This window comes from Chiloscyllium plagiosum, unplaced genomic scaffold (genome assembly GCF_037043375.1).
Source record: "Chiloscyllium plagiosum isolate Xiang-an unplaced genomic scaffold, Cpla_swu_hap1 HiC_scaffold_7, whole genome shotgun sequence".
NCBI classification, from domain to species: Eukaryota; Metazoa; Chordata; class Chondrichthyes; order Orectolobiformes; family Hemiscylliidae; genus Chiloscyllium; species Chiloscyllium plagiosum.
In genome coordinates, this window is record NW_028270145.1 from 24379932 (window position 1) to 24392317 (window position 12386).

Consider the following 12386-nt stretch of genomic DNA (forward strand, 5'->3'; position numbering starts at 1 on the left):
TCTCCAGTCTGATAAGCATCCTTCCACTATTACCCTCTGCTTCCTCTCATCAAGCCAATTTTGTATCCAATTTGCCAGCTCCCCATGAATTCTAAGTGATCGAGCCTTCTGGAGCAGCTCACCACGTGGAACCTTATCAAAGCCCTTACTGAAATCCATATAGACTATGCCGACTGCCCTGCCCTCATCAACCTTCCGGGTCACTTCATCAAAGAACTCTAACAAATTTGTGAGGCATGATCTCCCACTCGCAAAGCCATGCTGACTATTTCTCATCAAACCCTGTCTTTCCAAATGCATGTATATCTTATCCCTCAGAATCTTCTCAAGTAATTACCGATTACAGATATTAAGCTTACTGGTCTATAGTTCCCAGGCTTTTTTTTTGCTGTGCTTCTTGAATAATGGCACAACAATCACTGCCCTCCATTCTTTCGGGACCTCACTTGTGGCTAACAATGATGCAAAAATATCAGCCTGGGCCCCCACAATTTCTTTTCTAGCCTCTTGTTGTGTTCTTGGATATACCTGGTCAGGACCAGGAGATTTATCCACCTTCATACATTCTAATACATTCAACACCTCCTCAACAGTGATATGGACTGTCCCCAAGACATGACCACTAACTTCCCCAAGTTCTCAAGTCTTCATGTCTTTCTCCATGGTAAACACAGGAGAAATATTCATTGATGACCTTGCCCATTTCCTGAGGTTCTACACATACACATCCACTTTGGTCCTTGAGGGGTCTTATTCTCTCTCTAGTTATTCTTTTTCCTTCAATATACTGAAGGAACCTCTTTGGATTCACTCTAATCTTCTCAGCCAAGCGTATCTCGTGCCTCCTTTTCACCGTCCTGATTTCCTACTTCAGTAAACTCCTGTATTCCCTGTATACTTCCAGCGGGTCCCTTGATCCCAGCTGCCTGTACCTGAGCCACACCTCCTTTTTTCTAGTCAAAGCCACAACATCTCTTATTATTCAGGACTTTCTATTCCTGTCAACCTTGCCCTTCACCCTCACAGGAACATATAGACCTTGAACGCTAGCTATCTCACTTTTAAAGCCCTCCCATACGCCGGAGGTCCCTTTGCCTGCGAACAAACTACTCCAATCTACTCCAACTACTGCAAGCTCCTGTCTAATTCCATCAAAATTTGCCATGCCCCAATTTAGAACTTGAACTTGTGGACAAGTTTTTTTCCCCCTCCATAACTATTTAAAAATTAATGGAACTATGGTCACTGGTCCCAAAGTGCTCCCCCACTGTCTCCTCAGTTACCTGTCCTGCCCTATTTCCCAAGAGCAGGTCGCGTTTTGCCCCTCCCCAAGTCAGACCCTCCATATACTGCTTGAGGAAACTCTTCCTGAATGCACTTAAAAAATTCCACCCTATCTCAGCCCTTAACTCTATGGCAGTCCCAGACTATGTTAGGAAAATTAAAATCTCCTAATAGGACAACTCTACTTTGTAATCAGGAATGAGAATTCCATGTGTCAATTTGTCTTCCTGTTGCCACGCTGAGGGGCACCTCAAGATTATGAACAACTTGGATGATGGGACAGAAAGCCACGTACTCAAGTTTGCCAATGACATAATGACTAATGGGAATTGTAAGCAGTGTGGACCAGCTGTTTCCAAACTATGGGCTGTATCCCCAGTGAGATTTTGAGATGAGCAATCAGGGTCACGAGCTCTGACCATGCAGTGGCAGCTATGGAGCAGTGATTCAGATTTGCCAGTCCTGGGATCAGCTGCCAGGTCCCTTTAAATATACTTTATTCTCCTGTCCACATGACCTAATGGCATGACCACTGATGCCATTGCAACTTGTGAATGGAATTCTCTGAACCCTTGAATGAGCTGGGCAACGGTAAGTTGCTGAAGAAGGGCTTATGCCCGAAACGTCGATTCTCCTGCTCCTTGGATGCTACCTGACCTGCAACACATTTTTCAACGATAAGTCATGGGAAAGTATGGCAAGGTTGGAAAAATTGGATTCTCAATGTCCAGAAAATAAAGTCTGATTTTCCACCCTCGGTTTAATGACAAGCTGAGAATCTTTGGAGTGGCGAGGGACCTATTTGCATGCTTTAACATCTTATTATTACCTATTCTTGCCTCATTTATGTGCAGTTTCCTAATCTCCCAAGTGGCAGTGAGAAACTAGATGGTGATAATTCCTGACACACAAGTCTGAATGGAAACCTCGCAGCTCCCAGGATGCTCTTCTGGGCCTCCATCTTGGACAGGAGTCATCTCAGGGTATGTTCCACTGACATTGGCTTCAGACATCAGACATGCACCAGCCTCACCACATCATCATGATGTGGTTCCAATTCACTTTGAATACAATTCGCCACTTAAACACAACACTTCAGAGCACACTGACAGCTTTCTATGCTGTGTTGCTGCGAGACCACTTTGTCCACAAGGGCTGGGATCCTTATAACAGGGCATTTCTCAGGGCTTTTAGCTTGCCCTTTTATTGCTTATTCATTGCATGCTTACTTGGATGCTTACAGCGTCTCTGCCTTGCCTTGCTTTTTTGCACAAGACAACCTCATTCAAAACTTACACTATCACTGTCCTTCTCCCTTGTCTTGCCTTTTAGCACAGACACAAAGCCAGACAGCTTGTCGTGGCTGCTAACTGTGATCAAGAAGGGGTTGGATGTGTTGCTGTGCAATGTCGATCTCACATCTACAGCATGTAACATAGAACAATACAGCACAGAACAGGCCCTTCGGCCCTTGATGTTGCGTCGACCTGTTAACTAATCTAAGTCCATTCCCCTACACTATCCCATTATCATCCATGTGCTTATCCAAGGATTGTTTAAATCTCCCTAATGTGGCTGAGTTAACTACATTGGCAGACAGGGCATTCCACACCCTTATCACTCTCTGGGTAAAGAAACTGCCTCTGACATCTGTCTTAAATCTATCACCCCTCAATTTGCAGCTATGCCCCCTCATACTCAATGAGTGATGTCATCATTCCAGGAAAAACACTCTCACTGTCTACCCTATCTAATCCTCTGATCATCTTGTATGTCTCTATCAAATCCTCTCTTAGCCATCTTCTTTCCTAAGAGAACAGACCCAAGTCTCTCAGCCTTTCCTCATAAGACCTTCCCTCCAGACCAGGCAACATCCTGGTAAATCTCCTGTGCACCTTTTCCAATGCTTCCACATCCTTCCCGAAATATGACGACCAAAACTGTACACAATATTCCAACTGCGGCCGCACTAGTGTTTTGTATACTTGCGACATGACATTATAACTCCGCAACTCAATCCCTCTTCCAATAAAACCTAACACAGCACATGCCTTCTTAAAAGCACTATCAACCTGGGTGGCAACTTTCAGGGACCTATGTACATGGACTCCAAAACCCCTCTGCACATCCACACTACCAAGAATCCTTCCATTGACCCATGTACTCTGCCTTCCTGTTATTCTTCCTAAAGTGAATCACCTCACATTTATCTGCATTGAACTCCATTTGCCATCTCTCAGCCTAATTCTGCAGTTTCTCCAAGTTCCCCTGCAACCTGCAACACTCTTCCACACTGTCCAGCACTCCACAGTCTTTCGTGACATCTGCAAACTTACTAACCCATCCACCTATGCCTGCATCTACGTCATTTATAAAAATGACAAACAGCAGTGATCCCAAAACAGATCCTTGTGGCACACCACTAGTAACCAGACTCCAAGTTGAATATTTTCCATCAACCACCACTCGCTGCCTTCTTATAGAAAGCCAATTTCTAATCCAAACAGCGAAATCACCCTCAATCCCATGCCTCTGCAATTTTTCCAATAGCCTACCATGTGGAACCTTATCAAAGGCTTTACTGAGGTCATGTTCACCATGTCAACTGCCCTACCCTCATCTACATGCTTGGTTACCTTCTCAAAAAACTCAATGAGGTTTGTGAGACATGACCTGCCCTTGACAAAACCATGTTGACTATTTCCAATCAAATTATTGCTTGCTAGATGATTATAAATCCTACCTCTTATAATCCTTTCCATAACTTTTCCTACAACAGACGTAAGGCTCACTTGATCTATAATTACCTGGGTCATCTCTCCTGCCCTTCTTAAACAAAGACATAACACTTGCAATCCTCCAGTCCTCTGGTACTAAACCTGTAGACAATGAGGACTTAGAGATCAAGGCCATAGGCTCCAACACCTCCTCCCTAGTTTCTCAGAGAATCCTCAGATAAATCCCATCCGGCCAAGGGGACTTATCTACTTTCGCCCCTTCAAGAATTGATAACACCTCTTCCTTACTAACTTTAATCATTTCTAATCTAATATCTCGTATCTCATTCTTCTCCTCTACAATATTCTCCTTTTCTGAGGAAAATATTCATTTAGCACCTCTCCGATCTCCACAGGATTCACACATAACTTCCCACTTCTGCCTTTGACTGGCCCTATTCCTACCCTTGTCATCCTTTTATTCCTCACAGACCTATAGAAAGCTTTAGGGTTCTCCTTTACTCTACCTGCTAAAGACTGCTCATGTCCCCTCCTTGCTCTTCTTATCTGTTTAAATTCTTCCGAACTAATCTGTAACTCTTTATCACCTCATCTGAACCATCTCATCTCACTGTCATGTAAGCCTCCTTCTTCCGCTTAACAAGAGATGCAATTTCTGTCGTAAACCACGATTCCCTCTCTGCCTGACAGGGACATACCTATCAAGGACACGCAATATCTGTTCCTTAAACCAGCTCCAGATTTTGATTGTCCCCATCCCCTGCATTTTGCTACCCCATTCTATGCATCCTAAGTCTTGCCTAATCGCATGATAATTGCCCTTGCCTCATCAATAACTTTTGCCCTATGGCATGTACCTATCCCTTTCCATCGCTAAACTAAATGTAACTAAATTATGGTCACTCTCTCCAAAGTGCTCACCTACCACTAAATCAAACACCTGGCCTGGTTCATTACCAAGTACCAGATCCAGTGTGGCCTCCCCTCTTGTTGGCCCTTCAACATACTGCGTCAGGAAACCCTCCTGTATATTGGACAAAAACACTGATCCATCTGTACTAGAGTTATAGCATTTCCAGTCAATGTTGGGGAAGTTAAAGTCCCCCATAATGACCTCCCTGTTCCTTTCACTCCTACCCAGAATTCTTTTGCTGATCCTCTCCTCCACATCCCTGGAGCTCTGTGGAGGCCTATAAAAAACTCCCAGCAGTGTGACCTCTCCTCTCCTGTTTCTAACTCAACCCTTACTACCTCAGTAGACAAGTCCTCGTCAAAAGTTCTTTCAGCCACCGTTGTACTGTCCTTGACTAACAAGGCCACACCTCCCTCTCTTTTACTGCCTTTCCTGTGCTTAATGAAAGATCTAAACCCTGAAACCTGCACCATCCATTCCTGACCCTGCTCTATCCATGTCTCCGAAATGGCCACAGCATCGAAGTCCCAGGTATCTGCAAGTTTACCTACCTTATTTCAGATACTTTTGGCATTAAAGTAGACACACTTCAAGCCAGCTTGCTGTCTGCTGTGACCATGAAATCCTGTCCATGCCTTCCCTACTCTCATCCTCCTGTGCACTGCAACTACACTTCAGATTCCCATTCCCCTGCTGAGCTAGTTTAAACCCACCCGAATAACACCAGCAAATTTCCCACCTAGGATATTAGTACTCCTCTAGTTCAAGTGAAGACCATCCTGTTTGTAGAGATCCCACCTTCCCTAGAATGAGCCCCAATTATCCAAGTACCTGAAACCCTCCCTCCTGCACCATCCCTGCAGCCATGTGTTCAGCTGATATCGCTCCCTATTCCTTGCCTCGCCATCACGTGGCACGGGTAACAAACTAGAGATAACAACTCTATTTATTTGTTGCCCTTATTCTTCTGGATGGAAGTGGTCATGGGTTTGGAAGGTGTGTCTAAGAATCTTTGGTGCATTTCTGTAGTGCATCTTGTAGGTAGTAAACACTGCTGCTACTCAACATCGTAAATGCAGAGACTTGATGCTTGTGGATATGGTCTCAATCAAGCAAGCTGCTTTGTCCTGGATAATGTCAAGTTTCTTGATGTTTGTCACAGCTGCAACCATCCAGGCAACAGGGGAGTATTCCATCACAATCCCGACTTGTGCCTATACTGGTGATGGCCAGGTTTTGGGAAGTCAGGAGGTGCGTTATTTGCTACAGTATTCCTCACCTCTAATCTGCTTTGATTGCCAACGTATTTATATGGCAAGTCTATTTGAGTTTCTGGTCAATAGTAACTCTGAGAATATTGATAGCAGGGGTTTCACTGATGGTAACATCTCTGAATGTCAAAGGGTGTTAGATGTCTCTCATTGGAGACGGTCATTCATTTGGCCCTCTGTGGCAAGATGGTGCCAGATATGGTCGATTCCTTGTGAGCTCCTGCATGCAGATCTAAGTTTCCTATTTCCTACAATCGTTGTACACTCTTTAAACTTAATAGCATACTTTTAAAAATTACTAATAACTATGTTTTATTTAAACTCAGGCTTGAAGCTCCTCGATCCTCAAAGCCACCTTACTGGATGAAGGCAGAACATTCACCTGTACCTGTGATTTTGTTTTTGCCACTGTTTACCTATTATTTACTTATCAATGCTACTTAACTCTGTGATCTGCCTGTACTGCTCGCAAGACAAAGCTTTTCACTGTGCCTCGGTACACATGACAATAAGTTCATTTCAATTCAATTCATTGATGAGCATCTCTGCAGTGTGAATGTTACTTGCCATTTTCTGGATCAGTGGTGCTGGAAGAGCACAGCAATTCAGGCAGCATCCGACGAGCAGCAAAATCGACGTTTCGGGCAAAAGCCCTTCATCAGGAATAAAGGCAGAGAGCCTGAAGTGTGGAGAGATAAGCGAGAGGAGGGTGGGGGTGGGGAGAAAGTAGCATAGAGTACAATAGGTGAGTGGGGGAGGAGATGAAGGTGATAGGTCAGGGAGGAGAGGGTGGAGTGGATAGGTGGAAAAGGAGCTAAGCAGGTCAGACAAGTCCGGACAGGTCAAGGGGACAGTGCGGGCTGGAAGTTTGAAACTCGGATGAGGTGGGGGAAGGGGAAATGAGGAAGCTGTTGAAGTCCACATTGATGCCCTGGGGTTGAAGTGTTCCGAGGCGGAAGATGAGGCGTTCTTCCTCCAGGCGTCTGGTGGTGAGGGAGCGGCGGTGAAGGAGGCCCAGGACCTCCATGTCCTCGGCAAAGTGGGAGGGGGAGTTGAAATGTTGGGCCACAGGGCGGTTTGGTTGATTGGTGCGGGTGTCTCGGAGATGTTCCCTAAAGCGCTCTGCTAGGAGGCGCCCAGTCTCCCCAATTAGAGAAGACCGCATCAGGAGCAACGGATACAATAAATGAAACCCACCGACTCCCACAGCTACCTGGATTACACCTCTTCCCACCCTATCTCTTGCAAAAATGCCATCCCGTATTCCCAATTCCTCCGCCTCCGCCGTATCTGCTCCCAGGAGGACCAGTTCCACCACAGAACACACCAGATGGCCTCCTTCTTTAGAGACCGCAATTTCCCTTCCCACGTGGTTAAAGATGCCCTCCAACGCATCTCGTCCACATCCCGCACCTCCGCCCTCAGACCCCACCCCTCCAACCGTAACAAGGACAGAACGCCCCTGGTGCTCACCTTCCACCCTACAAACCTCCGCATAAACCAAATCATCCGCCAACATTTCCGCCACCTCCAAAAAGACCCCACCACCAGGGATATATTTCCCTCCCCACCCCTTTCTGCCTTCCGCAAAGACCGTTCCCTCCGTGACTACCTGGTCAGGTCCACGCCCCCCTACGACCCATCCTCCCATCCTGGCACTTTCCCCTGCCACCGCAGGAACTGTAAAACCTCCTCCCTCACCTCTATCCAAGGCCCTAAAGGAGCCTTCCACATCCATCAAAGTTTTACCTGCACATCCACTAATATCATTTATTGTATCCGTTGCTCCCGATGCGGTCTTCTCTAATTGGGGAGACTGGGCGCCTCCTAGCAGAGCGCTTTAGGGAACATCTCCGAGACACCCGCACCAATCAACCAAACCTCCCTGTGGCCCAACATTTCAACTCCCCCTCCCACTCTGCCGAGGACATGGAGGTCCTGGGCCTCCTTCACCGCCGCTCCCTCACCACCAGACGCCTGGAGGAAGAACGCCTCATCTTCCGCCTCGGAACACTTCAACCCCAGGGCATCAATGTGGACTTCAACAGCTTCCTCATTTCCCCTTCCCCCACCTCATCCGAGTTTCAAACTTCCAGCCCGCACTGTCCCCTTGACCTGTCCGGACTTGTCCGACCTGCCTAGCTCCTTTTCCACCTATCCACTTCACTCTCTCCTCCCTGACCTTCACCTTCATCCCCTCCCCCACTCACCTATTGTACTCCATGCTACTTTCTCCCCACCCCACCCTCCTCTAGCTTATCTCTCCACGCTTCAGGCTCTCTGCCTTTATTCCTGATGAAGGGCTTTTGCCCGAAACGTTGATTTTACTGCTCCTCGGATGCTGCCTGAATTGCTGTGCTCTTCCAGCACCACTGATCCAGAATCTGGTTTCCAGCATCTGCAGTCATTGTTTTTACCTCGTTACTTGCCACTTGTCAACCCAAGCCTGAATATTATTCTGACATTGTTGCATTTAAGTATGGACTGCAATAGTATCTGAGGAGTCGCGAATGATGCTGAACATTTTGTAATTGTCAGTGAATATGTCCACTTCTAACCTTGTGATGGATGGATGGTCATTGGCGAACCATCTGAAGATGGGTTGGCCAAGGACATCACCCTGAGGAACTCTTGCAGAGATGTCCTGGAGCTGAGATAACTGATCCCTAACAACTTCAGGCATCCTCCGAAGTGTCAGGTATGAATCCAACCAGTGGTGAGTTTTCCCCATGATTTCCATTGGTTCCAGTTTTGCTGTGGTTCCTTGATGACACATTTGATTGAACGCAGCCTTGATATCAAGGGCTGTCACTCTTACTTCACCTCTGGAATTCAGCTATTTTCTGCATGTTTGAAACAAGGCTGTAATGAGATCAGAAGCTGAGTGGCCCTGACAGAACCCAAAGTGGGCATCAGTGAATAGGTTATTGCTGAGCAAGTACTGCTTCATAGCACTGTTGATGGCACCTTCTATAATTTTACTGATGATTGAGAATGGACTGATGCATAGTAATTGGCTGGAATATTTTGTCCTACTTTTCATGTACAGGACGTACCTGTTTAATTTTCCACATTGTTAAGTAGCTGGACTGGAACAGCTAGAGGAATGGCAACATACTATTGGAGAACAAGTCTTCAGTACAATTGCCAAAATATTGTCAGGTCCATAACCTTTGCAGTATCCATTGCCTTCAATAATTACTTCATATCATGTGGAGCAAATCAAACTGGCTTAATAAATCATCATTTGTTTTATACTATTCAGTGGGTTGCCTTTCATTGAAACATGCTTGCAATACTGCAGATTTGGTTTATCAGTAAAACTGAAGACAATAGACAATGGCTTCACGGTCATCATTAGACTCTTAATTCTCAATTAAAGAGAAGTGAACAATGCACAAGAGCAAGGGCAGAGTGGTCATAGTTCAAGTAGAATGAAGACATTAGCTTGGAAGCAATCTCAAGATCATCTAAGTGGAGATGTTCAGCAAGGTAAGAACCAAATCTGTGCTGCAGTGTGGAGGAAATTGAATCATGTGTAGCAAGTACAGGGTTCAAAATTGAAGAGTGTCAGTAAATCACGGTTTCATCTGGAAGTAGTATTTGGAGGCACACATGGTTGCAAGGAAGGAGATGAATAGGCAAGTATCACATTGAAAATTATTACAATGTATTATCATTTGAATCATTCATTTTCCTCATCAAAAAAACAGTTCGCAAACAAAAAGTACACAATCAAATTGTTTCCAAAATAAAATCAAAACTGATGCAAAATACATAGAAGTTATGTTGGTAAATACAGAATATAGGGAAAAACATGATCATGTTAATGAACTCTGTATTACTTTGATCATAGCATACTTGTAAGTCTTTGGTTCTCCTGTAATAGGTTGCTCAAATAACAAATATAAATACAATAAAACAAAGAATTGTGAATGTTGGAAATCTGAAATAAAACGTAGAAATTGCTGGAAAAATTCAGAAGGTTTCTGTTTCTCTCTACAGATACCTCTAGACCTGCTGGGTTTCTCCAGCAATTTCTGTTTTTGTTTCCAAAACAAATATGTCTGTTTAATGCAACAGAAACTAAATGGGACAGCCAAACTGTTCTGGTGAAAGGTCTTCAATCTGAAACATAGATACTGTCTGATCTGATTGAGTATTTACAGCATTGTCTCTTTTTATTTCAGCCAAGAAGTTGGATTTTCTCACATAAAGCATATTCTGTGCAAAACTTGGCCAATTGTAATATTGAGTTCTTAAACACAGTTATCTCAGTTATGCTCTCACCCATGTTAGAAATACACGTGTTCAAGTTCCCTCCAAAGATTTGAGTACAAGATCTAGGCTGATGCATCTGAGCCACATCGAGGACCAGGAAACTGAGGTCCATTCTGCCCTCTCAGACAGATGACAAAAACATCCATAGCACCTTTTAGTAGCAAGTAGGGAAAATCTCCTTGGTATCTGAGATAATACTTGCCCTTCAATCTAGACAACTAAAGTGGATTGTGTGATCATTTCTGTTTTTTTTTGGCATGGAACCTTGCAGTGTGCAAATTGGTTTCCATACTTCATCCATTACACTTCAGAAATATTTCATTAGTTGGAAGGTATTCGAGGATGACCTGCGGTTCTGAAAGATGCTCTATAAATGCAAGACTTCAATTCTTCTTTACTTGTAATCTCACCAAATGTATTTAAATTTCCCACTCACTCACCAGCTTGTCCTGTTCCCAGAACCAAGGCAAACACCAGTTGGAAGAGGAACCACTTGACCATTTCCTGTTTTGAAAAAAGGAAAGATCCAGATCACATTCTCCATTTGACCCTGAACATTTGCTTTGGATTGCATTCATAAAACAGTCAACCTTCAAATTTATTCAGTATTATTCATTTAAATGCACCCAGACCTGCAGTCTCTGCCCTGAGCTGTGTTGACCCTTAAATGCTGACCAGCAACATTGCGTGAATTTGACAGTTTGCAATGAATATGAAATGTTTTGTTTAACATTACAATGTCATTTAGACATTTCCTCTTTAGCATTATACTCCCTCTTTAAGATGATAATACAGTTCCAAGCCCATTTACTGGACTATGACCTCTGATAGTTTTAGCAATCTGCCTTTGCAATGAACCCTGGTAGGACACACTTCAGATTCTTCAGCAGCTCCTCAACCCACAAATTTCAGAATTATAACAAACCTCTCCCGAGCATGACTTGGAATTACAGGCACATGGAACTTCCAGCATTGAAATGGGTCATTCAGCCTCAGCAGTTCATTCCAGGATTTAAGCTGTTCTCATCGAACATGATCAGCATAGTACTCCTCTTCCTTCCCCCTTATGTACTTGTTTAGCTCCCCTTAAATTCATTTGCACTGCAGACCGCAAGTGCAGTGCAAGTTCCAAACTCGCAGCACTTTGTGGGCAGAGATGTTTCTTTGGAATTCTCAATTTGATATCTCAATGATTATCTTAAATCAATGGTGTCTCATTTTGCTATTCCTCAAAAATGAATTTCCTCCACTTGTGTCAATTCTATCAAAATATGATTTTACATTTCATATATATTTTATATGTTATCATTTAAAAGTCTTCTATTCAGACACCCCTCAACCCTCTCCTTTCCTGATAACTACAACTTTGGAATTCTAATATGATTTTTGTAAATCATTTTTCACCTCTGCAGTTCCTCTTTATCACTTTTAGAACAGAGTATCCAGAACAGGATTTAAACATGCTCTGACCATGGTTCAACACATGGTGTATAAAACTTCTCTAATTTTTAGTTTTATTTCTGTCAAAATAAATCCTTGCGTCATTAGTTTGTCTTTGGAAAGACCTTACTGACCTGAATCACAACTTCAAGTGATTGGTGGATTTGTCCCATTGTCCCACTACCCAATTCATGTTCTTATTTCCAAATAATATGTGTTCCTTATTTTTGTTAGTAAATCAAGATACTTTGGACAAGATACTTAGTAAATCAATATCCATGTTGAAATTCATTTGCCAATCATATGCCTGTTCTGTAAATTCTTCTAATTTATTGCAACCACACTCAGGTTGACCATTCTTTGTTCTCAGTTGCTCATGAATTAAAACATTGTGGTTTTGATTAGAAAATCTGAACCATTAACAATACTGTTAAGAGGAAATGGTTCCTGTGAGGATTC

The 12386-nt window shown here is 43.7% G+C and overlaps 1 protein-coding gene across 3 annotated transcripts in view; it reads right to left on the reverse strand.

Moving 5' to 3' along the window:
* itgb2 (integrin, beta 2) overlaps positions 1–12386 on the reverse strand; it is a 94849-nt gene that overhangs the window by 46489 nt on the left and 35974 nt on the right. For 2 of the 3 annotated variants that reach the window (XM_043693218.2, XM_087988841.1), the window contains exon 2: positions 10928–10991. The exons of the other annotated variant lie outside the window; for it this stretch is intronic. In XM_043693218.2, coding sequence (XP_043549153.1) covers positions 10928–10988 — 61 coding nt within the window. In that variant the 5' untranslated portion in view covers positions 10989–10991. The remainder of the gene's footprint in view (positions 1–10927; positions 10992–12386) is intronic. 3 annotated transcript variants of the gene reach the window in all.